This window comes from Anabrus simplex, chromosome 2, assembly GCF_040414725.1.
Source record: "Anabrus simplex isolate iqAnaSimp1 chromosome 2, ASM4041472v1, whole genome shotgun sequence".
NCBI lineage: Eukaryota > Metazoa > Arthropoda > Insecta > Orthoptera > Tettigoniidae > Anabrus > Anabrus simplex.
In genome coordinates this window covers 173,506,850-173,533,916 of record NC_090266.1, presented here as the reverse complement: position 1 = coordinate 173,533,916, position 27,067 = coordinate 173,506,850, and the positions used below count along the sequence as shown (strand labels likewise).

Sequence of the window (27,067 nt, the reverse complement as noted above, 5' to 3'; positions counted from 1 at the left end):
ACCATTAGTTTAGTATCTCATGCCTGCAAAATTTTAACACGTATTATTTACAGAAGAATGGAAAAACAACCACTTTAATATCTCTTATTTTTTTGCTATTTGCTTTACGTCGCACGGGCACAGATAGGTCTTACGGCGACGATGGGATAGGAAAGGCCTAGGAATTGGAAGGAAGCGGCCGTGGCCTTACTTTATTATCTCTAATACCACGAAGTGTTTTAAAAATCCATCCCGGATTAAGGAAAATATTGTAAGAAATGAAACAGCTGCGATCTCCGCGACTTTGGTATAAAAGCGGAGCGAGAATTCAACACGACACAGTCTTGTACCACAGTCGAACCAAAACGGTTGACTGATGGAAGTTCGTGCCACGAACTGACAGTACGGAATCGGAGTTTACAGTCAATTATACGAAATTACGGTGAGAAGTGACTGAAACATTTCAATAGTCTTGCGAACTTAGAGCATTGAACAGTGCATTAGGGCTTGTACTCAAAATGATTGAAATATTTCTGCTGGTAGCGAACTTAGAACATTGAACAGTGCATTGGGACTTCTATTTTTCAAATGAAATCTGAATGTCAGGAAAACATCAAAACTTCACGTGTGAAATAACTTGTAATTTCACGGTATCTTTAGATGAACCCAGGACTATTAGCGAACGAAGCTAATTTCACTATCACAGTATTATACATATATTATAAAGCCTTACCAGTGTTATTATTTATGTCTGAACATAAACATGACAGTGTGAGTGAACGGGAATAATTTTACACTTACATTAATAGTCTAATAGTGCTATTTCTTGTCATAAAACAGTGCGTGTGAACGGAACTAATTTCACATGTAAAGTATTTAACTTCTACTAAAGTGAAGTAATTGCCATTCATAGTGCCATCACAGTGCTAAATAAACTTTGTAAATACACCCAAAGCAATCATAAAGCAGCAGAACTCTACAATTAATTGTGTTATGTTCTACGAACGTTAAAAGCTTAAGTGAACTATTTGTGAACAATATCAAAATTGATGCCAAGTGTCACGTACGAATTCGGGTTCGATTCTATTGACATTCAGCCGCATGAAAGTTTATTTATTTTCTCTAGTGACCAGTTTATTTGCGGGTTCGATTCTATGGACATTCGGCCGCATGAAAGTTGATTTCTTTATTTTCTCAAGTGACCAGTTGATTTGCCTAAAACATTTGTGACGATTTCATTGACATTCGATACGGCATCTTTGCATTTATTTTCTTATCCTTTTATGGGAATGATTAAAGTGAGTTCAGAAATTACACCTCAGACTGATACTTCCAATGTGTACAGGGGCTTAAATGCGTGTGTTCGCGCTATCCTTCGGAGTGAGTGATCTTGGAGAACCAAACTCCCAGACCGCCAAGATCTTCAGGAACTTCAAGCATCTCTAGAACTTCTAGAGCAGGGCCTCTCAAACGCTCAAAATCTCACGCGTGCATATCGAGGCGCAGAGACTCCGTGCACTGTGCATCGTTCCGTTTCGGCTCAACTCGGCTTGACTCGGTTGGCGTAGTGCGCTGAGAGCGACGAAGCGTTCGGTGATAGACGGCTTGTGTATCAGTGAAATAGATAAGCGCAAGACAACATAATAATGGAGCAACCTTTTTCAAAGAAATCAAAGACTTCCGAAAGTCCATTTCAATCGAACTGGGAACCTTCGTATTTCTTTGTCAGTCGTGACGATAAAGCCAAATGCTTGATCAGTGGGACAATCATTATGTGATAAGTTAATCAAAAAGATTTTCCAGTACAAAGGCTTAGCTCAAATTCTACGAGAATTTGTCGAAGGAAGATTTTTCTAAGCTGGATCGAGAAGCAGCTAAGATTATTTCTATATTTGTTTCCACATGCATATGTGAAAGGTATTTTTTCCTGCTTTGACTTGTACTAAAACTAGATTGTAATTTAAAGAAGGCTCTCAAATTGCTGTCAGCCGGTCCCTTGTTCCAGGCATAACTGGTATCATTGCAAAGATAAAAGAAAAGAAGAGCTAGAGAAGATAAATTGTCTGCTCAAACCAAATTGAAAGAAGAGTGTTTTAACACCGGTAACGTTGTCCCATACAACAGTGTCACCGCTCACCGCACATAAACATTTCGCAGTGAGGGGAGGATCAGCGGGGAAGGTGGAGAAGGCGAAGACAGGCCGAACGGGTGAGACAGATGTAGGGGAAGTGGAGTGGGAGTTTGCACTCTGGTCAACCTAGTGAAGTGGTCTCCTGCACCTTGCGCCCGTGCACTGCACGGCGCATGCACCTTGAGAGGCCCTGTTCTAGAGCTTCTCTCATTCGAGGGGACGTGGTTCCATGGTAAGGACGAGAAGAGTAGTAGAGTAACGCGAGACATCGCCAGCCACATTATGGAGAATAGTCATGCCCAATCCATCATCTACTATACTGAAGTGATATGAACTTGAATTTTCACAATAAAACAAACAGTTTTAAAAGAATTTTAGAACTTCATTCTCACTCTCTGTACCACTCCAATTTAGTGTGCCGTACACGCCCTGCGTACCATCTCATGCTCTTCAAGCTTAAAGTACGGGCATTTCCTGTTACGATATATTCCAGTGAACTGCCAACTACAGAAACGTGCCAATGGCCGAAGCCTGTACACACTTCCTTTATGATGAAATATGTGAGTTTGGAGTGTTACTGAATGAAAATGAATGGGAAACTGGAGATCTTGGGAAAAAACCTTCTCCGCCTTTACTTTATCCAGCACAAATCCCTCATGGGGTCACCAAAGAGTTGAAGCCGGAATGTACCACTGAAATTCCAACGCTTAACCATCAGAACCATAAGGGTCCAGAACACTAAATTTAACCCTTGAATGCGCAGCATTGTATCCGTGCCAAGGAGAATTTACTTACTTGTTATACATTGTTCCAACAAAGTGAAACGCAGAGAACTTTATTTTTCATTGTTTTACCGTCTGGTTGATATTGCAGCATTGAATTATAGGATTCTGTACAGAAAATTAAATGAATGTAAGGATAAAAATGGTAAAGCCTTCAACCAGAAAAATATCGCACTGATCTTGCATAAAAATTGCGTCACACTGGAAAGCGGAATTCCAAGCTAGGAAGACCAAGTACCATTTTTTGTTTGTTATTTGCTTTACGTCGCACGACAGAGGTAGGTTTTATGGTGGCGATGAGGCAGGAAGGGGCTAGGAGTGGGACAGATGCGGCCGTGGCATTAATTAAAGTACAGCCCCAGCATTTGCCTGGTGTGAAAATGGGAAACCACGAAAAATAATATTCAGGACTGCCGACAGTTGGGTTCGAACCCACGATCTCCCGAATACTGGATACTGGCCGCACTTAAGCGACTGCAGCTATCGAGCTCGGTAGACCAAGTACCGACAGCACTGGAAAAAAGGAGAACACAATTTCGAGGATCACTAATTCCTACAGCTGATGGAAGGAAGGATTCTAAAGTGGAATATAAAACGCACAACATACACGTTGCCTTATGTAGGCCCACCTTCATCAAACCCGACAAATATGAAGTGAACCTGTGTCTGAATGGAGAGAAAAAAAATCATTCAAGGCTTTTTTACAATTGGCTTTAGGTAGCACGGACACAGTTCTGTTGGTAGGGAACTGGGAAGTACGCAAGATGTCTGGCACAACTTCTCTAGAATGCGCTAGTCGCCCACTGTGGGCCATTTGAATTCGATCTAATTTCAAGAATATTACAGATAAGTAAATTAAGTATTAAAGTACCGGGTTGAATGGCTCAGATGATAGAGCCCAAGTTTACAGGTCCAACCCCGTCCCAGACCTGTAGTATTTGGAGGTGCACGAAAGATGTACAGGCACGTAATTAAGAAAAATTTCGGCATCTCGGGGTCACTGATAACCCGAAAAGTGATGAGTGGTCAGTAAAAACAATAATTAATCTACCAATGAAAACTTGGAATTCTCTAAACAGGATTCGGATTAATTATGAAACCTCTTCATAAGCGGGGCAAAATTCCGTCTCCTCATTGTGACTTAGTCGCCCCATACAGTCCACTCAGCACACTGTGTCCGAATGTAAGTCAAGTTCATATTAAGGAGACTCGTCTAATTTTCAGCTGGCAACACCTGAAACCCTACAGTAGATCAGCACATTAGATCTGAGGCTATAAGCCTTCCTTGTCATGTGCCAGTGTAGATAACTGTAATAATTTGTACATAATATTACCACACGATAAATAAATGAAATTATTATTATTATTATTATTATTATTATTATTATTATTATTATTATTATTATTATTATTATTATTATTATTCAGGGTCATCGAGTAAGTTGCCTACGTGATAAGCGCCATGTAGCTGTGAGCATGCATTCGAGAGATGGCGAGTTCGAAATCCACCATTGGCAGCCCTGTAAATGGCTTTCTGTGATTTCCCAATTTAATCCCAGACAAATTCTGGGACTGTACCTTAATTATGACCACGGTCACTTCCTTCCATGTCCTAATTCTATCCTATCCTATTGTCGCCGAAAGCCTAAATGAGTTAGTGCTATGTTAAACCACTAGCAAACATAAATAAATAAATAAATAAATAAATAAATAAATAAATAAATAAATAAATAAATAAATAAATAAATAAATAAATAAATAAATAAATAAATAAATAAATATCAAGAATCAAAGGAAATTTGTTAAATTAACTTATAATATTGTTGTTGTATCTCTATTTTAAGCGCTGGGTATATTTGTATCAACAGTCCTGTGTACTTCGAGGATATGGCGTGTGTCTGATATCTGATTACGGTAGCTGCAATCAGTGGGGATTAGAACTAGGAACAAACTGACTGCATCTTTACGAAATATATACAATAATGGCGTTGACTAGGAGTCGAACCAACGCTAGACTACTCTTTCTCTGCCTGTATATGACATTTCTTGAAAGCCAAGGGGAGCTTCACGTTTAGTGTATTTTGCAGCAATCAGTGATAAGAACGTTTAAAATATCAGACTTGATAAATTATTTGTCTTAAAGTTAGTTAAACGCTAGTGGCGAAGAGCACCGAGATAATATAGTGAAATTTCAAGGAAAGAACCTATTTATCTTACACATCCATTGTCTGAAAACAATCAGTAGGGTCATGAACTAATAAACATGCCTTGGCCTTCACTCCTTTAAACAAACAGCTGTTTTCAAACCTAATATTTAAACTTAAGACTATATGTGTGTACACAGGCTGATGTTAAATACCCTGATACGGCACCTAGTGCAATCATGTGTACTTATTAATATGGATGAGATCATACAATGCGCAAGTACAAGAGATGGAAAATACAGTCGTTTGAATTAGATATTGCTCTTAGTACTTGTCTGTTCTAAATACAAACTATGACTTCAGTAGCAATAACAATCGCCTTAAGAAAGGGTGAGTTGGTTGCGCAGTACAGGTCATGTAGCTGCGAGCTTACATTAGGGAGATGGTGGGTTCGAAACCTACCGGCGTCAGCCATTAAAATGATTTTCTATTTCCCATTTTCACACCAGGCAAATATTGGGTCTCTACCATAATTAAGCCCACGGTCACTTCCTTCCCAGTTATACTGTATGCTATTGTCCCCATAAAACGAAGAAAATGCATATTAAAAGGGACTAATTGACTTTCGGTATTTTGGAGTGGTAAAATTGAAGCAGCGCCAAACAAACAAAAAGACTGCTAGAGCCCTGATGGACCTTGGCCTATCCAGTGACCGCTGCTTATCCCGAAGATGTCCGGCTCCATGGCTACATGTTTAGCTTGCTGGCCTTTGGTCACAGGTGTCCCGAGTTCGATTCCCGGCAGGGTCGGGAATTTTAACCATCATTGGTTAATTTCCCTGGCACGGGGGCTGGGTGTATGTGTTGTCTTCATAATCATTTCATCCTCATCACGACGCGCAGGTCACCTACGGGTGTCAAATCAAAAGACCTGCACCTGACGAGCCGAACCCGTCCCGGGATCTCCCGGCACTAAAAGCCATACGCCATTTCATTTCATCCCGAAGACATGCAGATTGCGAGGTGACGCGTGGTCAGCACGACGAATCCTCTCGACCATTATTCTTAGCTTTATAGACCGGGGCCACTGTCTCACCGTCAGATAGTTCCTCAATTGTCCGCATACAGGCTGAGTGGACCTCGAATAAGCCCTCACATCTGCGCAAAAATCCCTGAACTGTCCAGTAATCGAACCCGGAGCCGCCAGGTATGAGGCAGGTTCGCTACCGGTAGGCCGGTGGAATAATGTAGCATACGCATGTTCTTCTTCTTATTATTATTATTACGGTATTATTATTATTATTATTATTATTATTATTATTATTATTATTATTATTATTATTATTATTATTATTCCATGCCATAGGTCGTAGGCCTATCAAGATGACATGCTATCAGGTGCTGAAGTAGTACGCAGTCTGTGAAACGACATCTTCACCCGCATCGCTATGCTTCTTTGATGGGGTGCACTTCCACATGGGCTATATAGGTCAAAACTCCGTTCCAAATCTTAGATCAGGAATAACATCCTTGGACGTGCCAGAAACTGAACTCAGTGTTTACAGGTAAGAGAGACGCAATCCTGCACCGTGGGGCCAGTAATAATAATAATAATAATAATAATAATAATAATAATAATAATAATAATAATAATAATAATAGCCGGGCTGAGCGGCTCAGACGGTTGGGGCACTGGCCTTCTTACCCCAGCTTGGCAGGTTCGATTCTGGCTCAGTCCGGTGGTATTTGAAGATGCTGAAATACGTCAGCCTCGTGTCGGTAGATTTACTGGCACGTAAAAGAACTCCTGCGGGACAAAATTCCGGCACATAGGCGTCTCTGAAAGCCTTAAATGTAGTTCGTAGGACGTAAAGCATACAATAATAATAATCATAACAACAATAATAATAATTTTCATCCGGAAGATAGTGGGTTCGAACCCCACTGTCGGCAGTCTTGAAGATAGTTCTCCATGGTTTCCCATTTTCACACCAGGCAAATGCTGGGGCTGTACCTTAATTAAGGCACTGCCGTCCATTATACTTCTAGGCCTTTCCTATCCCATCGTCGGTGCGACGTAAAGCCAACTGAAATAGTAATAATATTAATAATTTTAAGCGCTTAGTCTACGAGGGTTTGTGAATAAAATAGAAGCCCTTACAATCCCTTATTGTCTTCCACATAATTACTTTCATGCAGGAGCCGATGACCTTAGATTTTAGGCCCCTTTAAACAACAAGCATCATCAGCATCATAATTTCATGCAGTCGAATAAACATTTCAGGTATAGTTTACTGTGATTTGAACCCGGGATACAGTGGTGAAGGACGGATGTGTGACCGTCTGATACATACAGAGTCCAAGGCTACAACATGATATTCTTGAGGTCGGAAAAATAAAGAAGCCATGCGCTGTTTTGATCGAAGTGGCAGAATAAATTAATTTATATCTAGTGTTTGACTCTCATTTAGTGGTGACTGTTCGTCGAACATCTCTCCAAGACATCTTCAGTTCCTTAGGCGAGGAAATCAGCTCAATGGAACATTTCGAAATGAATTGAAACTCTGTAAAATGTAACTACCTGAATAAAGATTGCATGACACGTTTTATGGCTAGTGAAACTGGTGATCCCGAGATGGCTTCTATTTGTCCAAAATTCCTTTCACGGGGTCTGTGGCTAACTCCTCGGTCGATTTCTTTTTGTTCTCCTCAAAGATCCTTATTTATTTCAAAAGTGAAAATTTATACTCTCTAAGGATTTAAATCTCGGTCTAGAAAGCCAAGAATAACGACAGAGAGGATAAGTCGTGCTGACCACACGACACCTCGTAATCTGCAGGCCTTTGGGCGGAGCAGCGGTCGCTTGGTACGCCATGGCCCTTCGGGGCTGTAGCGCCATGGGGTTTGTTGGTTTTTTGTAAGGATTTAGAAGCTGCTAGCTTAGAAATAAATTCATGCAAGTATTGAAATTGTGAGAAGTGTTGAACATTCAGCGCAACAATCACATGGAATAGTTGGCGTCAGGGTAAAACGAGTAATTACACTCGATATAATTCCAAAGTTCGACGTAATTTGTGCCAGACTTTCTGACAAACTGTTGGAAAACAATTCCTGTGCAATTTTGATAGAAGAGGCAGAATATTCCACTTGTATTAACTACAGATGTGATACGGAAAAGCAGTTTTGTGAATACTAGTTGCCATTTGGAAAGTTTCGTCGAGGTATGGAGTCAATAAGGCCCTGGATCGCTTCCTGAGGAATTGTGGCCCATGCTTGCTGCACTGCACGGGTCGGTTTTTCCAGAGTTGTGGGTGGCTGAGGACGGTTGGCCAGTTGTCGACCCATCATGTCTCACTCATGCTCAATAGGACGGAGGTCCGGGGATCTGGCGGGCCATTCTAAGGTTGTGATGTCGTGGAGAGCTTCTCTGGAGATGCGTGCAGTGTGAACCCGGGCATTGTCCTGCTGAAACATCTCATTAGCAATGTTCGCCATCATACAGTTCATTAAGTATCGAACAAATAAATGCTGAAGGATACAGTCTACTTGGCAATAAAATCTTGATTTAAAATGAATGTGTGTATATATATCAGCGGTGGCTGGTCCAAATGGATTGAGTGCCCTATCAACGTACTGTCGAGCAGTAATAGTTCCCTCAACAAGCACTAATTGTGATTTCACATTATAGCCAATAGCTCCCCAGACCATAATGCTTGGTGTTGGCCCTGTGTGCCTCTCGACAATAAGATCTGGGCGGCCCCTCTCCCCGATACGTCGGCGCACACGATTCCGGCGATCACTGCGTGCAAGACAGAAGCGCGATTCATCACTAAAGACGACCCTATGCCATTCGTCGACCCACGTCGATCTTTCTCGACACCAGGCCAGCCTTACACGTCGCTGTTGTGGGGTCAATGGAACACCTTCTGCAGGGACACGGGCTCGTAAGCCAGCTGCACGCAGGCGATTACCAACTGTTTGTTGTGTAACGTGGAGTGCCACAGCTGCTCGAATTTGCGCTGCTGTTGCATGGGGTTCCATCCGGGCCATCCGAATGATGCGGAGATCCTCTCTCACAGTTGTCTGTCGCGCTGGGCCTGTGCCAGGTCTACGAGTGTGGGTACCTTCATTTGACCACTGCTGCCATACACGTTGCACCGTAGATGCCTGTCGGCCAACACGTGCAGCGACAGACCTCAGCGATAATCCAGCCTCACACAGCTCAATTATCCGAGCCCTCTCAAACGGCGACAGTTGTTGATAGCGTGCTCTTCTCTGTCGTCGAGGCATGTTTGATGGGGAACACTTCACTGCACAGACTGCAAGTCAACTACGCTACACCAGAGTCCGTATACTGGAGTTGATTCCTCCGCGACCAATCACGTGGGATGACCTGTAGCAACAATCCAATGGGTCTGAAACTTTGATCGTTTACATACCTATATAGCATCGTTCCATATCTTGAAAATCAACACAAACGACCAATGCTTTCATGGTGTTGCAATTTCCATTTTCTTAAGTGTATATCCACATAAGAGAGCCTCCGTGGCTCAGCCGGCAGCGCGTCGGCCTCTCACCGCTGGATACCGTGGTTCAACTCCCGGTCACTCCATGTGAGATTTGTGCTGGACAAAGCGGAGGCGGGACAGGTTTTTCTCCGGGTACTCCGGTTTTCCCTGTCATCTTTCATTCCAGCAACACTCTCCACTCTCATTTCATAGCATCTATCAGTCATTAATATAAATCACTTTGGGAGTGGTGACCCCATCGTAATATCAGCCTATATCTGATTCATTCATTACATCCCTGACCCGATCAAAGACTGGAAAACAGGTTGTAGGTTTTCATTATATCCACATAAATGTTCCTCGATAGAAACTCTTTGCATTGGTGAAGACTTGAATAAAACCCATACAGTACTTCCTGAGATTAACGATTTCCACTAAATGAGAAAGCGGACCGACTTCTCTTTATACTATGTATAGATATATAAACACAAATATATGCACATTTGTCATGTCTAGTTTCGGAAGTTTAGGTGTTTAAGGATTTCAGTATAGTTAACATAGCAGCAAGCAAGAATTCCAGAATGGCACGTCAGGAGTCAACATACGAGGATCAGTCAATGGATGACCCCAAAAGAGGAACTCCCTCCTGGCCATGTCACAGATTGGGTGAATTGGAGAGCACTGAACAGACTGCGCTCTGGTGTTACGCGGTGCAGGGTAAACCAGAAGAAATGGGGTTTCGAAGTGAACAGTACCTTGTGTGTATGTGGAGAAGAGCAGACCACAGCCCATTTGCTGCAATGCAGTTCATGCCCATTCAGCTGCACAACAGAAGACATGGTTAAAGCGAAGCCAAATGCACTTGATGTTGCGAGGTTTTGGGCTAACGTAGTTTAATGTGGCTCTTCGCCATTGGAGTATTTATATTATGTTTTATGTTTTTCCTTATCTTTAATTTTAAACTTATGTATGCTTCTGACACGATATAAAATAAAGTTGATTAAGTTAGCCCCGGCTCCTTGGCTGAATGTTCAGAGGGCCACGAGTCCGATTTCCGAACAGATCGGGGATTTAAAATGGTTGTAGGAATGGGTGTTTGTGTTCGTCTTAATATATTCCTCTTCATATACAGACAACACAGCATTCTACTAACCCTCACACAAGCATGTAATCCCTTTACGTAAGGCTGGCGTCAGGAAAGGCATCCCTGCTGAGCCATATCCACACCAAGTGTCGACCCCAATACATTGCGAAAAAGGCGACGAAGAAGAAAGTTGATAACGTCATAAGTATTGTTTTCAATATTTATTATATCATCTGTAATTGGGAGTGTATTTTGTAGATGATGAATGAATGAAACTATGACATATAAGCGGCCATAGAAAGTTTCACGTCTTAGACTGAATCTGGGTGACTATATATTACGGAACGTGCTCAGCCTTTCCATCAATTTCTTCACACGAAGTTACTCTCTAAAACCAAGTGCAAACAAAAATTGAGTTCTGTGTAGTGAAAGAACAAATTACATCGTTAATAAATGGTATAAATAAATTAAAATGGTTCCATTATTCAGCCCAGATCCTTATTTTGAAGACAGCATTGTAATCCTGTTTTAAATTTAATATCAAGGTTAGTACATTTATTCCTAAACCGTGTATATTGGGATATTTTGGTATTATTTTGGCAATAAATGTGTTCGTTCATCAATACCAAGCACTGTGATGATGGTTATGATGGCGCGTGGCCTCCAAAGAGTTGACGCCGTATACGCGACCTGCGCGTCTATGAGGATGGGGTCCTATCTAAGATGAAATATACTGAAGACATCATAAACACTCAGCCCCAGAGCCACAGGAATTATCTAATGAAAGTTAAAATCCCTAACCCGACCGAGAATCGAAGTCGGGACTCCTTGGACCGAAGGGCAGAATGCTAACCACTTAGACATAGTTATGATGATTGCTGTTTTTTAAGGGGTCTAAATAATAAGGACGATATTTGTATTATTTCATCAGGTCATCAATATGTTAATGCCTTTAAAATATCCTGCTACATCTCCCAAAATGCCAGAAGGACAAATTCAATCGTTTCAGTGTTTGTTTATACAGTACTTTACAGCAATGACAGCAAGGCGTTGCAGATTACAGACGAATTGTGAATACTACCCGCTCGACAGGGAGTGAACTCGGATATGGAGATGGTTCATTCTTCGCAGTGGGCGAGAACACAGAACACCGCCTCTGTCGTCAGTGTTAACAACTAAGAAATAACAAGGGAAAGAAGGAATTAACATCTGTTTATCATTAGGCCTATATTCGTTTCATGTATATTCACTTATTTTGTGGCTTTTTTTCATTTAATTTTCTTTTTAGTCGTCGGCATACTGGAATATGCATCGTACCTTATCAAAATGTGGGATTACCTCATAAATTACCACCGTTAATTGTGCATGAAAGCTGACATCCGTTAGTGGGTTCTCCATCGTGAATTTAGTATGTTCAGCTTTTTAAACTGCTCACAATATTTGAGGAGGACTTGAATATAGCTACTATTCTGGCAGCAAATGACTTGAGAAGTAGGTATTTAGACGGGTCAGTATTAAAAAAAAGATTCTAAACCAATACAATCTACATACTTGTTTTTAACGACGGTGTCATTTTTCAGATAAGCAACTTCCAATTGCAAGTCTAGTCTTACTTTCAAAACGTGTATAGTGAAAGGATTTGGAAATAACACGAAATCTAGTCAGCACGCACAATCCCCGAACAGCACTCAATAACAGAATAAGAATGCTGCTGATAAAGGATATCTTCTAGGCTGAACGAACTAGTTGAGCGACGATTGTGTTCAGGGCCATGTCTCGCGAAACCAAAGTTTGTGACCACGACACTATAGATTTACATTTAAGAGGAGAGATAAACCTTCATAGGTCAAGGATAGCTATCGTCAGTTTATTTATAGAATATACTGTACTTTCCACTTTAATCCGATGGGAAAATATAATTATTGCTGCTACTTCAATGGTTACGTTTGTAAATGTCCGTTTATGACAGCTGAAGGGGAGTGGCAGTGGTGCTACCATATATAAATAATAATATTTAAAATACACTTTTGTTGCAAGAGAATCATATATATTACATTTTTTGGATTCAGGAATTCCTACTCCATGAGTCATGATTATTTTATGGAAGTTAGTGATACTAGCACCTAAAATAAGGATTTACAAAAAATGTATCCAAAGAGTATTTTACCTATTTAAATTAGATTCTCAAAAACTAATTTTTTTTAGGGAAAATATACTTTTTTTGAAGTCTTAATTTCAGCGTTTAAGGAATTAAAGGTATGTTCTGGGTTTGATTGCTCTAGCTCTTACGGTTCCCGAGAAAAGTGAAGACAAAAGAAAAAATTGTCGCTTTCAGAAATTCAGAGGGAGTAGCAGTGGTGCTGATATATTTAAATAGCCATTGAAAATACACATATTAGGGGCCTATATAGTTTTGGATTCAGGAAAGCTTGCCCCTTTCGAAGAAGTAAAAAGCCAAGTAGTAAATTTTTGATGAATTTTCATGTCCAGCTGTCCTTAAAACTGAGGCACACGATCAAATTTTTGTCAAATTCAAGACGTCACAAGACTTCACAAGAATTTTTAATTCTCCACAAGTTTACTTGTCAAATCGCTTGCAGTATTTGATAAGTTTTGAAAAGTCTCCAAAAGTCTTGAAAGCGAGTTAGATCATGTTCTAACTGATTGACAGAATTGACCAACGTAATTCGAGTCTGAAGGATGGAAGGTAAGGGTAATGGAAGTATGGTTAGAATTTGAGGTATGCATATTTAAATGAGAAGTTGGTTGCAAATTGTATCTGAAATGACTAGTGAAGTGAGTGCAATTTAAGTAATTTAGAAGAGTGTCTAGTGAATGATTTGAGAGATGGTATGATGGCAGTTTTATGATGAGTTGAGGGAAGAGTGTGGTTGTTCATGGTATTTGAGAAGAATAGTGAATGGTGTATAGAAGAGGGATTATGAATAAGAGGTGAGTGGGAGGTATGAGATTGGAAAGTATGATGTATAAGAGATGGAGTTGGTGGTAGGTGACTGAGAAGTTTGACGGTAATTTTACGCTATTTGTAAGAGATTGAGTTGATGTGGAGGAATATCAAGTTTGATTGTGTTTGTTATGCAAAATTTAATATGGAGTCTGGCTTGGTATTTTAATGAGTTGTAATGATTAGTGAATTTAATGTGGAGTTTGATTGTGATTATAATTGGATTAGGGTAGAGTGTATTGATTTGTCTGTGTTTAATTTGGGTGGATAAGTATATTTGAAGGATGAGTTAAGGGTAGAGTGTGGTTGTTAATGGTATTTGAGAAGAATAGTGAATAGTGTAGAGAAGAGGGATTACGAATAATAGTCGGAGGTATGAGTTTGAAAAGCATGATGTATAAGAGATGGAGTTGGCGGTATATGATTGGGAAGTTTGATGGTAATTTTACGCTATTTGTATGAAGAAGAGATTAAGATTGTGGTATGAGATTGACATGTTGATGGTAGTTTTGAGTGGAAGTATATTTGAATGGTGAGTTGATGCTATTTGTATGAAGAAGAGATTGAGGTGGCGGTATGAGATTGGGAAGTTGATGGTAACTTTATGTTATTTTTATGTTAACGGTGTTTGATATGAATAGTGAATTTATTATGTGGTGGGATATAAAGAACGATTGTGTTTATTAAATAGACGGGTTGGTAAATTTTGGTATGGTAGACGCGATGGCAAAATTTAATGTGGAGAATGGCTTGGTATTTAAATGAGATTAAGCATGGTTAAATAGGATGAGTAGTATCAGAGAACTAGTACAAGGATAAAGTTGCAACGAGAGCAGAATATTCAGGGGAGACGTTGGACGTGGCATGCAGGGGCTGAGGATGACTACTGTGGTGACCCTCACTTTGGGGGTCACGTTTCCGGAGTATCCGATGGACCTCATGGCATTTCCAAGGAGTACCGTGTTCCTTTACGTTGGATTATTATTATTATTGTTATTATTATTATTATTATTATTATTATTATTATTATTTTGTTTTGTTTTGTTCATTTTCTGTTTATTTGCGTGTATTATTTTCCTTTTCTTTTTGTACAGTATGTGGAGTTAGAAAGATTGAGTTAATGATGACTAGGAGCAATGAAGTAGAAAATAAAAAAGTGCAAAGCGAGGAGATTATGGCTGATTCAGCGAATGGGAGTAGGTCATTAGCAGAAGTCATGGAATGCACCAGCTACGCGAGTTCAGCCGGAAGGGGAAAGGAGGTCTTTAATCCTCAAAGTGCCGAATTGACATTCAATTATTGTTATTATTTGCACTAAATTTGTGCCTATTGTCATGGCCTCTGGTATCACCATTAAGGGTTGAGCAGGGGCCATAAAATAGCATTTATTATATTCTATTATATTTTAAGCACTATGTAGCTTGCTTATGCTAGTATGGATTTATGGGAACATGTAATTGGACGTGAGCCTGTTATGTTCAGCAAATAAAGAGCATTAGAGTATACACTCAGTCCCCGTACCAGTGGAATTAACAAATGGTCAAAATTTCCGACCCTGCCGGAAACCGAATCCGGTACCCCTGTGACCAAAGGCCAGCACGCTAACCATTCAGACATGGAGGCGGACACCTCTGCAAATGATGTTATTGGAGTAAATACTTTGCAAAAATTATGTTGAAAATAACCACATTCATATTTTCCGCATGTAAATTATGATTTATTGCGCGTTTCACTTTTTGTCTCTTAATTTCATATGTTAATGTATCCCACAGCTAGTCCGAGATCCGCAACTGCTGTTTGCATTTCCTCCATGTTAAAACAAAATGCTATCAAACGTTGCCAAGCCTTTTCAAAATTTGTTTAACCTTCAGCGATGTTGAACAACCTTTGACAAGATTTTACAACTTTTCTTGTGAAGTATTAAATAGAAAGAAAAATGTAATAGTGTACAACAGGCATTATACGTACAGCATTTTGTTTTAAGTACCATTTCTAGTTGCTGAGCTGTAAACAATTTGAATGTTACTAACTTGACGTTGGCAAAAGTTAAAATTCCCCCCTCCCCTCAAGTTATCATGCAAATGATATATGCTTCTTAACACGAATAATACCAGTATATTTCCCAAATCAGTGAAAGAAGTGATATAGATTTCTGTATTAAGTAAAATACATATTTCTACCATTAACATCCTGCGCCCTATTTTGTAAACGGATCATATCGACCGAGCAAAGTATATCATTTTACGAAATTGTTCGTATTTTCGTATTAGTATAGCGCTACGTTTTTGTACAACTTGGGTTAATTCGAATTCGTGAATAATTTGAACTATTTTCGCGGTCCCATGACATTCCCATACAACATAGTGTTAAAAAATTGCGTTGAATTCGAATATTGTATAATTTAATTCGAAGTAAAACTGCTCATATTGTCAAAATATTATGATTGAGAATGAGGGAATGCTACCTAAGAGGGAAAGAGAAAATTGGTCTAGAATCGTGCTGGTGCTGGAAAGGAGCTATAGTTGTTGCAATGTTAATAAAAGTTTCACGCTGTTGGCTGCCTGAGTCCGACTCATTGGCTGAATGGTCAGCGTTGAGGCCTTCCGTTCAGAGAGTCCCGGGTTCGATTCCAAGCCAGGTCGGTGATTTTAATCGCCTCTGATTAATTCTTCTGGCCCGGGGACTGGGTGTTTGTGTCCGTCCAAACACTATTCTCTTCATATTCAGACAACACACCACACTAACAACTACCACAGAAACACGCAATAGTGATTACATCCCTCCATATAGAGTTGGCGTCAGGAAGGGCATCCGGCCGTAAAACAGACCCAAATCAACATTTGCGACACAGTTCGCACCCCGCAACCCCACAGGTGTTGGGAAAGAGTAGAAAAAGAAGAAGAAGTAGAAGAAGAAGCTTTTGGCTGCCTGAGGGTATTTTCCTTGAATAGTCTTCTGGGGGATGTTGAATTGGGTCCACGGTCAGTAATGTCCATAAAAAGGACGGTTGAGTTGGGCCTATGGTCAGCTCTGAGTGAGGGTCAAATTGCTCCCATGGAAATGCCCCCAGTAGTCACAACTTTTGGGAATCAGTTAAAATAAGGTTTGGAAATCAGTTACAATATACAGTTAAAATAAGTTTTAAGTGCGGTGTAGAGTCCGTACTCAAAACTAGGTTAAGTTAGGTTAGGTAACAATTTAATCCATTTTTTAACCTTATTTCATGTTTGTTCAAAGCCGTTTTAATTAAAGCGTTATTATAGGTAGGTAAGGGTTATTCTGCCCGAAGGCAGGTCCGAACCTCCGCAGAGGTATTCCTGACCCGGAGTTTACGTGCGGTAGGGTGGCCAGTTCCTTTCCGCTCCTCCATTCCCTTACCCCCCACCAACAGCGCGTGGCAACCCATCCAGCTCCTGACCACGCCCAATGTTGCTTAACTTCGGAGATCTCACGGGATCCGGTGTTTCAACATGGCTACGGCCGTTGGCGAAGCTTATTATGATAATCATTAATTAGGGATGTAATCATTTCAATAACTGTCTTTAATTGATATTAACATGTAATTTTGATCATCATCATCATCATCATCATCATCTGTTTACCCTCCAGGTTTGGCTTTTCCCTCGGACTCAGCGAGGGATCCAACCTCTACCGCCTCAAGGGCAGTGTCCCGGAGCTTCAGACTCTTGGTCGGGGGATACAACTGGGGAGAATGACCAGTACCTCGCCCACGCGGCCTCACCTGCTATGCTGAACAGGGGCCTTGTGGAGGGATGGGAAGATTGGAAGGGATAGGCAAGGAAGAGGGAAGGAAACGGCCGTGGCCTTAAGTTAGGTACCATCCCGGCATTCGCCTGGAGGAGAAGTGGGAAACCACGGAAAACCACTTCCAGGATGGCTGAGGTGGGAATCGAACCCACCTCTACTCAGTTGACCTCCCGAGGCTGAGTTGACCCCGTTCCAGCCCTCGTACCACTTTTCAAATTTCGTGGCAGAGCCGGGAATCGAACCCGGACCTCCGGGGATGGCAGCTAATCACGCTAACCACTACACCACAGAGTACTTATTAAGATTAAGAAGGACATAAAAAAGCGTGCCGCCGAACATTAATACAGCAGAAACCTACCCCCTGAACAGGGGTGCAACTAGACCTCGACTCTTCGAGGATCGACGATAATCCGCAGGGGAACGTGTCCAGTCTTCTAGGTGTCGAATTTCGAGTTTTGGTAACCAGGAACATCCGCTCAGTAGTCAGAACTCTAAGTGGAGTTGATTGGCAGCTGTCAGCAGATCAAATGAGTACAACATAGAGGTCAGCCTGGTTCACTTCAATTGTGAAGTGTCAGGTTCAAAACTGTTTGCAGGTTTTCCCGTCATGTCTACGCTTAAAAGAAGACGTGGTGTTATTGGTATTCTTTTTGCCATATTCATTGTAACTTGAGGAACCACTGAAAAAGTAGGGATGGTTTTGAACTCGAGATTCGGGTAAGCACAGTGTGTAATATTGTTTAATTCGGACTGGTGGTCAAAAGAATTTTTTCTGGATTATTCAAGTTCGAATTAACCAAATTCTACTGTATATGGTAAATCATATTTGGGCTTTAGTGCGTTAAAGAACATATCAAATAAACACTGCAGATTGCGCAAAACTAATGCATTTTCATACAATGCCAAATAATACAACTAGTTTCAAGACATAAGAAGATTGTTGTCTCGGACTTATCACATTCATGAGTAAGAGCACTTGGAGTAAGTCAAACAAAGGCGTCCTCTGTCATTACTGACATGTGCGTCACTCGTGCACTTGCATGCCCTGCTCGTCGTCTCGCATCCTCTGACGTCTTCGCACAGGAAGCAAAGTCACTAATTACTTAGCTAAGTCTTGGCATATTAATGAAGAGCGAAATAGCTCGAACAGACGTGCCCAAAGATATCAGTAGCTGGAACGCATTAATAGACTATGTGTACGGAATTTTTATTAGTCGCCTTAAAGGACAGCTAGCTGCTTCGTGAACGAAGAGCGAATTTCTACCACTCACGTATAGGCCTCGGGTTTGAATCGCGGCTCGTATAGTAATAATATTTACTTATTTATCACTATAAAGGTCCCAATGTGTCTGATGCTTGAGGTAGGGACACTCAATTGACATATTTATATATGAATAGATACATTAGATATGGATGGATACATTACGTATCAATCAATCAATCAATCAATCAATCAATCAATCAATCAATCAATCAATCAATCAATCAATCAATCAATCAATCAATCATTGCTCTGCATTTAGGGCTATCGTCCAGGTGGTACATTCCCTAGTGTTTCCTTATATGATTTCAAAGAACGCGCGAATTTATCGAGCATTTCCCTTGATAATTTATTCCAATCCCTAATTCCTCTTACTGTAAATGCATATTTGCTCCAGTTTGTCCTCTTGAATTCTAAGATTATCGTAAATGATCTTTCCTATCTTTAAAACCTTCACTCAAGCTTATTCGTCCACTGATGTCATTCCAAGCCATCTCTCAACTACTGACAGCTCGGAACATACCGCGTAGTCGCACAGCTCGCGTCCTTACTCCGAAGTCTTCCCAGCCCAAAGTTTGCAACATTTCCGTGGCACTATCCTTTTGCCGGAAACCGTACATACAAATCGTACTGTTTTCCTTTGGACCTTTCCCGATTCTCGTTTCAAGTAATCATGGTGTGGGTCTCATACACTAGAACCATACTCTAATTGGGTCTTAACAGAGACTTATACGCCTTCTCCTTTATATCCTTACTACAATTGCGAAATACCCTCTTAACCATGTGAAGATATCTGTAACATTTATGTTAAACCTCGTTAATCTTTCTTTATATTAATACGTAACTACTTACAGTGATCCCCATGAGGTACTTTCACTCCCATGGACACAGTAATTAAAACTTGGAGGACTTCTCTTCTTGTTGAACTTACAACGTGACATTTCATCCTATTGTCTGCTATCCATCTCACGACATTATTGAGGTCTTTTTGCAGTCACTCACAATCCTGTAACGTATTTACTAATCGGGGCCGATGACCTTCGATGTTAAGCCCCTTTAAACAACAATCATCATCATCATCATGTATTTACTAATCTATCCCGGAGGCCCCGGGTTCGTTTCCCGACCAGGTCAGGGATTTTTAACTGGACCTCTGGTTCGAGGTCCACTCAGCCTACGTGATTAGAATTGAGGAGCTATCTGACGGTGAGATAGCGGCCCCGGTCTAGAAAGTCAAGAATAACGGCCGAGAGGATTCGTCGTGCTGACCACACGACACCTCGCAATCTGCAGGCCTTCGGGCTGAGCAGTGGTCGCTTGGTAGACCAAGGCCTTTCAAGGGCTGTAGTGCCATGTGGTTGGCTGGTATTTACTAATATATACAGTATAACGACATCTGACCACCGTCGGCTGTCCTGAGAACAGGTTTCTGTTGTTTTCCATTCTCCTGCACTAAGGCGAATGCCGGGACAGTTCCTAGTATAGGCCACGGCCGCCAACCCCCTCACCTTCCCCGAGCATCTCCTTCACCGTAACAAATCTCCTGGCCTGAGAGATGGCGTCACCGTCTAGGAGGCCCGCCTCCCCCTTCAGACGAAGAATGAAAACATGCAGTATTAGTGGTAGTAGTTTCTCACAGTATTATCCCTGTTATAAGGCAATGCTGAATAAAATTACGTCACTCATGTAGCTCCACAAAACAGAGCAAGTGGCTACATGGTTTGAATTTGATTTCCCATTTTCACATCAGCCAAATGCTGGGGCTGTACCTTAAATAAGTCCGCGGTCACTTCCTTCCCACTCCCAGCACTTTCCTTTCCCATCGTCGCCATAAGACCTATCTATGTCGGTGCATCTTAAAACAAATTGAAATAAAGCTCCACAAAAAGAACCATTGCTTCGATTTTACCCACGCGCTAACAGCATTTCTACCAACACGTCGTTAGTATAACGCCCCTGCTCCATTGAATAACAAACAACATGAAACCCAAAACCATCATTAATGCTCTACTGTGAGCGAAGTCATCATATAAATAAATATCATACCCCTCATCTACAGTGCTTTAAACCTCATTTACTGAGCCGTTTGCTTCTAATACGAACCTGCAGCTTTCATCTTTAGTTAGAGTAGACAATTTCATTGCACGGGTGAAGCAGACAGGTTGCCGACAGACTAGGATGTTTGACAGAAAACCCACTTCTTCGAAGCACCTGGTACTTTATGCCACACAACTTAGAGCCGTATACACCTGAAGCACGCGGTATGTACCACAAAGTCAGTCGACCTTCGAGAAGTGTCCGTACCGGTTTGAAAGCTCTGTCCCGGTGTCCCGCTCGGTTCATAGTTTTGTCCCGGTTTGTATGGAAACCGCTGCTGGAAAATAATCCACATTGCTTCATTCTTTGCAAGTGATCTTGTGCTGTTGACGTATTTTCATAACACGTTCACCTTTAACATTGACTAGCTAAAATCTATATGATTATTTGTAGTTCTATGTGCACTACTAATGATCTTTACGCCATAGATGCCGTTTAGCTACGGAAAAACATAATCAATGTGTAATGACGCAAGTAACCCACAACTTAGTTATTGTTTTCTCTGTTGTTTGGCGAATGTTGTCTTTCTCTTGTGCTAGTGTTTCTACTTTCTTTGCAAAATGCCGAAACGGAGTTATAAGTTTACGGACGAGCTTCGGAAAGAATATCAGTTTTTGAAAATACTATGTAATCAAGAAAGCAGAGGTTTTTTTCTGTGGAACATGGAGGTCGATCTGGTATCGTAGTCCATGTGCGGAGTGCGAGCGAAGCACGAATCTGCTGTGTCAGAAGCACCTAATTCGAATATCACCTCGTATTTCAAAAGCATGGACCCTCAGAACAAGGAAACTGCAATGGCTGCTAAAGAAACAACTTTTGCTTAACACAAAGCCTCTCATGATTTCAGTTTCAAATCAGCTGACTATACAGTTCGAAACTAATTTCTCAACTGTTTGACGCGAAATTTTGTCTTGAACGTACGAAATGTGAATCAGTGATATGCGCATAGGCCTTCGGAATTGAGTATCTGGGAAAAAGTCTACAAGGAAAGCAAACAAATTCTCATCAGTTTTAAAATAACCGAGAACCACGACTTAGTTACGAATTTTGTTTATCTTCCCGAAACCGCTAATAGGTGAAAATCTTTGGTATTAGTTGAGTCACAGTGTTTATTTAAAATTAAATATTGCAACTGGTGAAAAGGTAATGATGGTGATTAATAAAATTTGTCCTTACGTTTGAGAATACAAAGTTTGGGGAAAACATAATATGGTAGCCCTATAATTAAGCCATCATACTGCAGGTCATCGGTGTTCCGAGAGAATTGGAAAGTAAAGGCTGGAGGAGAGAGAGAGAGAGAGCGGATAGCTCTAAACTCGGCTCTTGCTCTTTGGCCCGGAGAATCAACCAAGCGTGAACTGACAGTCAGTGTGCTCTTTTAATATATAATACACATACCTTTACTGCTTCATCTTCCTAGTATCTTGAAATTCATGACTCTAATCTACTAGCAGACATACAGTATAATCGAGTGAGATGGCCGTGCGGTTAGGGGCGTGCAGCTGTAAGCTTGCATTCGGGAGATAGTGGGTTCGAACCCCATTGTCGATAGCCCTGAAGAAGGTATTCCGTGGGTTCCCGTTTTCAAACCAAACAAATTCTTGGATTGGACCTTAATTAAGGCCACGGCCGCTTCCCCTCCACTCCTAGCCTTTTCCTGTCCCATCGTCGCCATAAGACCTATCTGTGTCGATACTACGTAAAACAAATAGTAAAACGAAAGTTAGTCCTATTAGTTGCCGTCCTTGAAAGACCAGATTCGATTCCAGGCTTCGTCAGAGATTTAAAATTGGCAGTGATTGATAAGGTATATACAGATCACCTCTCCTGGAAATGAATCTGGAAAGAACTCCACAACCTTAGTTGATTGGGAGAACACGAAATGTATTTTTCAGCGATGTTGCAATCTTCCTTGAAACTACAGTTCCTCTAATAAGTCAGAGGTCTCTTGATTCTGATTGTCAGGAGAGTAATATAGACGTTAGTTCTCTTAGATTTCCTAGAATTTATAACAAATTATCACGTCGATGATGTCCGCCTCCATGGATGAATGGTCAGCATGCTGGCCTTTGGTTCAAGGGGTCTTGGGTTCAATTCCCGGTCGGAAGGGGGATTTTAACTTTCATTAGTTAATTCATATGACCGGGCGAATTGGCCGTGTGGTTAGAGTCGCGCAACTGTGAGCTTACATCAGGAAGATAGTGTGTTCGAGCCCCACTATCGGCAGCTCTGAAAATGGTTTTCCGTAGTTTCCCATTTTCACACCTGGCAAATGCTGGAGCTGTACCTTAATTAAGGCCACGATCGATTCCTTCCCACACCTAGGCTTTTCCTATCCCATCGTCGCCATAAGATCTATCTGTGTCGGTGCGAGGTAAAGCAAATTGAAAAAAAAAAATCATATGACTCAGGTACTGAGGGTTTGAGCAGTCCTCAGCATTAAACATTTTAGGAAGGGCTCCATTGTCACAGACGTGCAGGTCTCCTTTACGGCGTCAGCTCGAAAGACCTGCACCAGGCCTCTCCGGAGGCCACACGTCATTATTACCAGGCGTATGCACAAGTCTTTTCCGGTTTCAAAAAGAGATGGCACCAGCGAACAGTACGCAGCGTATGAATTTGAAACATGCGTCAGTTTGTTCGCCTGACATTAACCTACCAACACACACTTTTGAGCCTGGCAAACACTAGCGTCTGTGTTGTATCGTTCAGTGATCATGTCGACGTCTGTGCCTGAAAAAAAACATTTGCGGCACGGGTTGCTTTCCTGAGTTAATGAAAACAAAAAGTCTGTGGACAGTCATCGTTTGCTAGTAGAAACATATGGTGAGCACGCCCCATCGATTAGGACATGTGAGGCATGTTCTGTCTCTGTCACCTGGGCGACTGCACTAAATGCAGATCATTAATTGATTTGTTGGCGGGACCAGAGCGGCATTGTATATTATGAACTCTCGAAGCCCGGTGAAACCGTTAATGAACAACGCTATCGCCAAAAAATGATTAATTTTAATCAGGCATTGATCCAAAGACGACCGGAATGAGCCAGAAGACACGGCAAAGTGATCTTGTTACACTAAAATGCGCCGTCTCACACAGCAAAACCAGTGAAAGACACCTTGAAATCACTTGGACGGGACATCCTTCCGCACCCGCCGTACTGCCCCAACCTGGCGCCATCTGACTATCTCCTCTTCACCGGGCGAGTTGGCCGTGCGGTTACGGGTGCGCAGCTGTGAGCTTGCATCCGGGAGATAGTGGGTTCGAACCCCACTGTCGGCAGCCCAGAAGATGATTTTCCGTGCTTTCCCGTTTTCACACGAGGCAAATGCTGGGGCTGTACCTTAGTGAAGGCCACGGCCGCTTAATTCCCATTCCTAGGCCTTTCCTATCCCATCGTCGCCATAAGATCTGTCTGTGTTGGTGCGACGTAAAGCAAAGAGCAAAAAATATATATCTCCTCTTCGTATCAATGGGGCACGCGCTCGCAGAGCAGCACTTTAGCAATTTTGAGGAAATTGGAAAATGGCGCGAAGAATGGTTTGCCGCAAAAGACAAGCAGTTTTACTGCCATGGTATTCGTAACTTACCTAAAAGATGGGCGAAGTGTGTAGAAGTCGATGTCAAATATTTTGAATAAACAAAAAAATGTGTCTCCCTTGAAAATTGCGTGGGGTTTTTTTACCACAAAAATCGGCAAAAACTTATGCATATACCTGGTACTCCGATGATGCAGTTGTGATAGACATGGATGTGCAAGAGCAGGGAGAGCAGTGTTTGGTCGTACAAAGCTGAATCAACGACTTACCGTGAACATGAAGACGACCACAGGTGACGGCAGGTTCCCCGTGAGGACTGAACGCCTCACAGCGGTACTCTCCAGCGTCCTGGGGAAAGACGTCGGCTATACGCAGTGCAAAGCGCCCGTCTCCGTAGTCTACGTATCGGAAGTCATCGCAATCTGGAATCTCATTGTCATCCTTCACCCACACCACGTCGATGGGTGAAGTACCTGCAAGGAAAGAAACTCTTAGATTACTTTCGAATATTTTTTTCTTAGAATACATGGCAGTTAGTTTTTAATATCTCTTCACCGAGCTCGATAGCTGCAGTCGCATAAGTGCGGCCAGTATCCAGTATTCGGGAGATAGTTGGTTCGAACCCCACTGTCGGCAGCCCTGAAGATGGTTTTCCGTGGTTTCCCATTTTCACACCAGGCAAATGCTGGGGCTGTACCTTAATTAAGGCCACGGCCGCTTCCTTCCCACTCCTAGCCCTTCCCTGTCCCATCGTCGCCATAAGACCTATCTGTGTCGGTGCGACGTAAAGCAACTAGCAAGACGTAATATCTCTTCAATTATCATAGATCTTAACGGACATCAGGGTATAGAATGTTTGTCCCACATGAGTTCTTTAACGTGCCTCAAGCCAATGGTACGGAGTTCTCCAATTTAAGCTTTCCAAAATAACATCGACCTCAGCCCAGACCGTACATGTTTGTTATCTTAGGAGCAGAAGAATAACGACTAATCAGTCGACTGCGCCTTGAGGTTGGCAAGGACATAGACTTGGAAAGCAAGGATTACAGTAAGGACGCAGCATCGCCAGCAAAGTATCTTAATTCTCATCGCCATACTACCAAGTAACTTATCCATACATGGTTTGAAGTTATTTTGGATTTTAAGTGCTAGTTGAACAAACACCAGGAAATAGAGGCTTAAGGAATTGTTGCAAAACGAACTTCACTATTAGGACGCAGAATGTGGATAGTAATAATAATAATAATAATAATAATAATAATAATAATAATAATAATAATAATAATAATAATAATAATAATAATAATAATAATCTTTCTTTCTTTCTTTCTTAATCCGTTTACCCTCCAGAGACTCAGCGAGGGATTCCAACCCTATCGTCTACAGGGCAGTGTCCTGGAGCGTGGGACAGTGGGTCGTGGGGATAAAACTGGGAAGGAGGACCAGTACCTCGAACAGGCGGCCTCACCTGCTATGCTGAACAGGGGTATAGGAAGACTGGAAAGGATAGACAAGGAAGAGGGAAGGAAGCGGCCGTGGCCTTAAGTTAGGTACCATCCCGGCATCTGCCTGGAGGAGAAGTGGAAAACCACAGAAAACCACTTCGACGATGGCTGAGATGGGAATCGAACCCACCTTTAATCACTTGACTTTCCGAGGCTGAGCGGACATCGTTCCAGTCCTCGTACCACTTTTCAAATTTCGTGGCAGAGCTGGGAATCGAACTCGGGCCTTCGGGGATGGCACCTAATCACACTAACCATTACACCACAGAGGCTGACATATAATAATAATAATAATAATAATAATAATAATAATAATAATAATAATAATAATAATAATAATAATAATAATAATAATAATAATAATAATAACAATAATTGTTTATGTATTTCCACGAGGCAACTTATTCATAACAAAGTTACTTCAGATTCCGAGTATTTGGTGATTGCTTGTGCTAGAAAGACAGAGAAACGGTAGAAGCTAGCACAAGAAGGAAATTACTGGTTAACAAGGTATTTTTCTTATTAACGTGTATAACTTGTTTAAATCGATCAATTTTGGATGCCTAGAGTTTATTCTTCATATACACCGTTTTCATCGAATTTTATGAATATGGAAGGAAACCGCTTAAGTGGATTAAATAAACTATGAGTATTCATCCAGGATGGTTGTTTAATAAGTGAAATGGAATTAAGAGGGGCAACGTTGAGGCAGTGTGTCTGTGTGTTTAATAAGAAGGAAGTGAATTTGTACACAAAACTATCCTCTATGCTCAATGTTTTTGAGTGAATTTGTTGTTCAATAGTGGATGATGGGTGTACTCAGGATACTTTCTTCATAGCCTAAGCTGGAGATAACGGACATGAAAACAGACAGAACGATTGTTGTGGCAAACACGTGGGAGAAATGGCAGGGGGTCACTCATATTTCACCGATGACGGTTGTGTTAGAGAGGAACTTAATGAACCAGTGTTGTGGGGTCATATGTGATGAATTGATTAACGCAAGTTATCAAGGAGAATAACTGACATAGCCATGGAGGGTAAGAAAGGCAGAGGGAGATCTAACAAGCAATGCTTAGGCTCAACACTTTGTCATGATTTCAATGTATAAAAGTGTCTGCAGGTCTAGTTATAAATAGGTTATGGTGACCCTTAACTTGGTAGTTCACTCGAAGTACTTATATCAAAAACGCTGATAGGTATAGGAGTTTTTTAATAAATAATAATAAAATTATATACGGTTTCTGGATATGTTGAGGTGGCGGGATTTTGTTCCGTATCAATCAATAAGTCACTACTGATCTG

The 27,067-nt window shown here is 41.4% G+C and overlaps 1 protein-coding gene across 2 annotated transcripts in view; it reads right to left on the bottom strand.

The window, feature by feature from the left end:
• The window catches only part of LOC136863975 (titin homolog), a 1,080,299-nt gene that overhangs the window by 313,436 nt on the left and 739,796 nt on the right, over nucleotides 1-27,067 (bottom strand). For both annotated transcript variants that reach the window (XM_067140444.2, XM_067140445.2), the window contains exon 23: nucleotides 24,527-24,730. In XM_067140444.2, coding sequence (XP_066996545.2) covers nucleotides 24,527-24,730 — 204 coding nt within the window. The remainder of the gene's footprint in view (nucleotides 1-24,526; nucleotides 24,731-27,067) is intronic.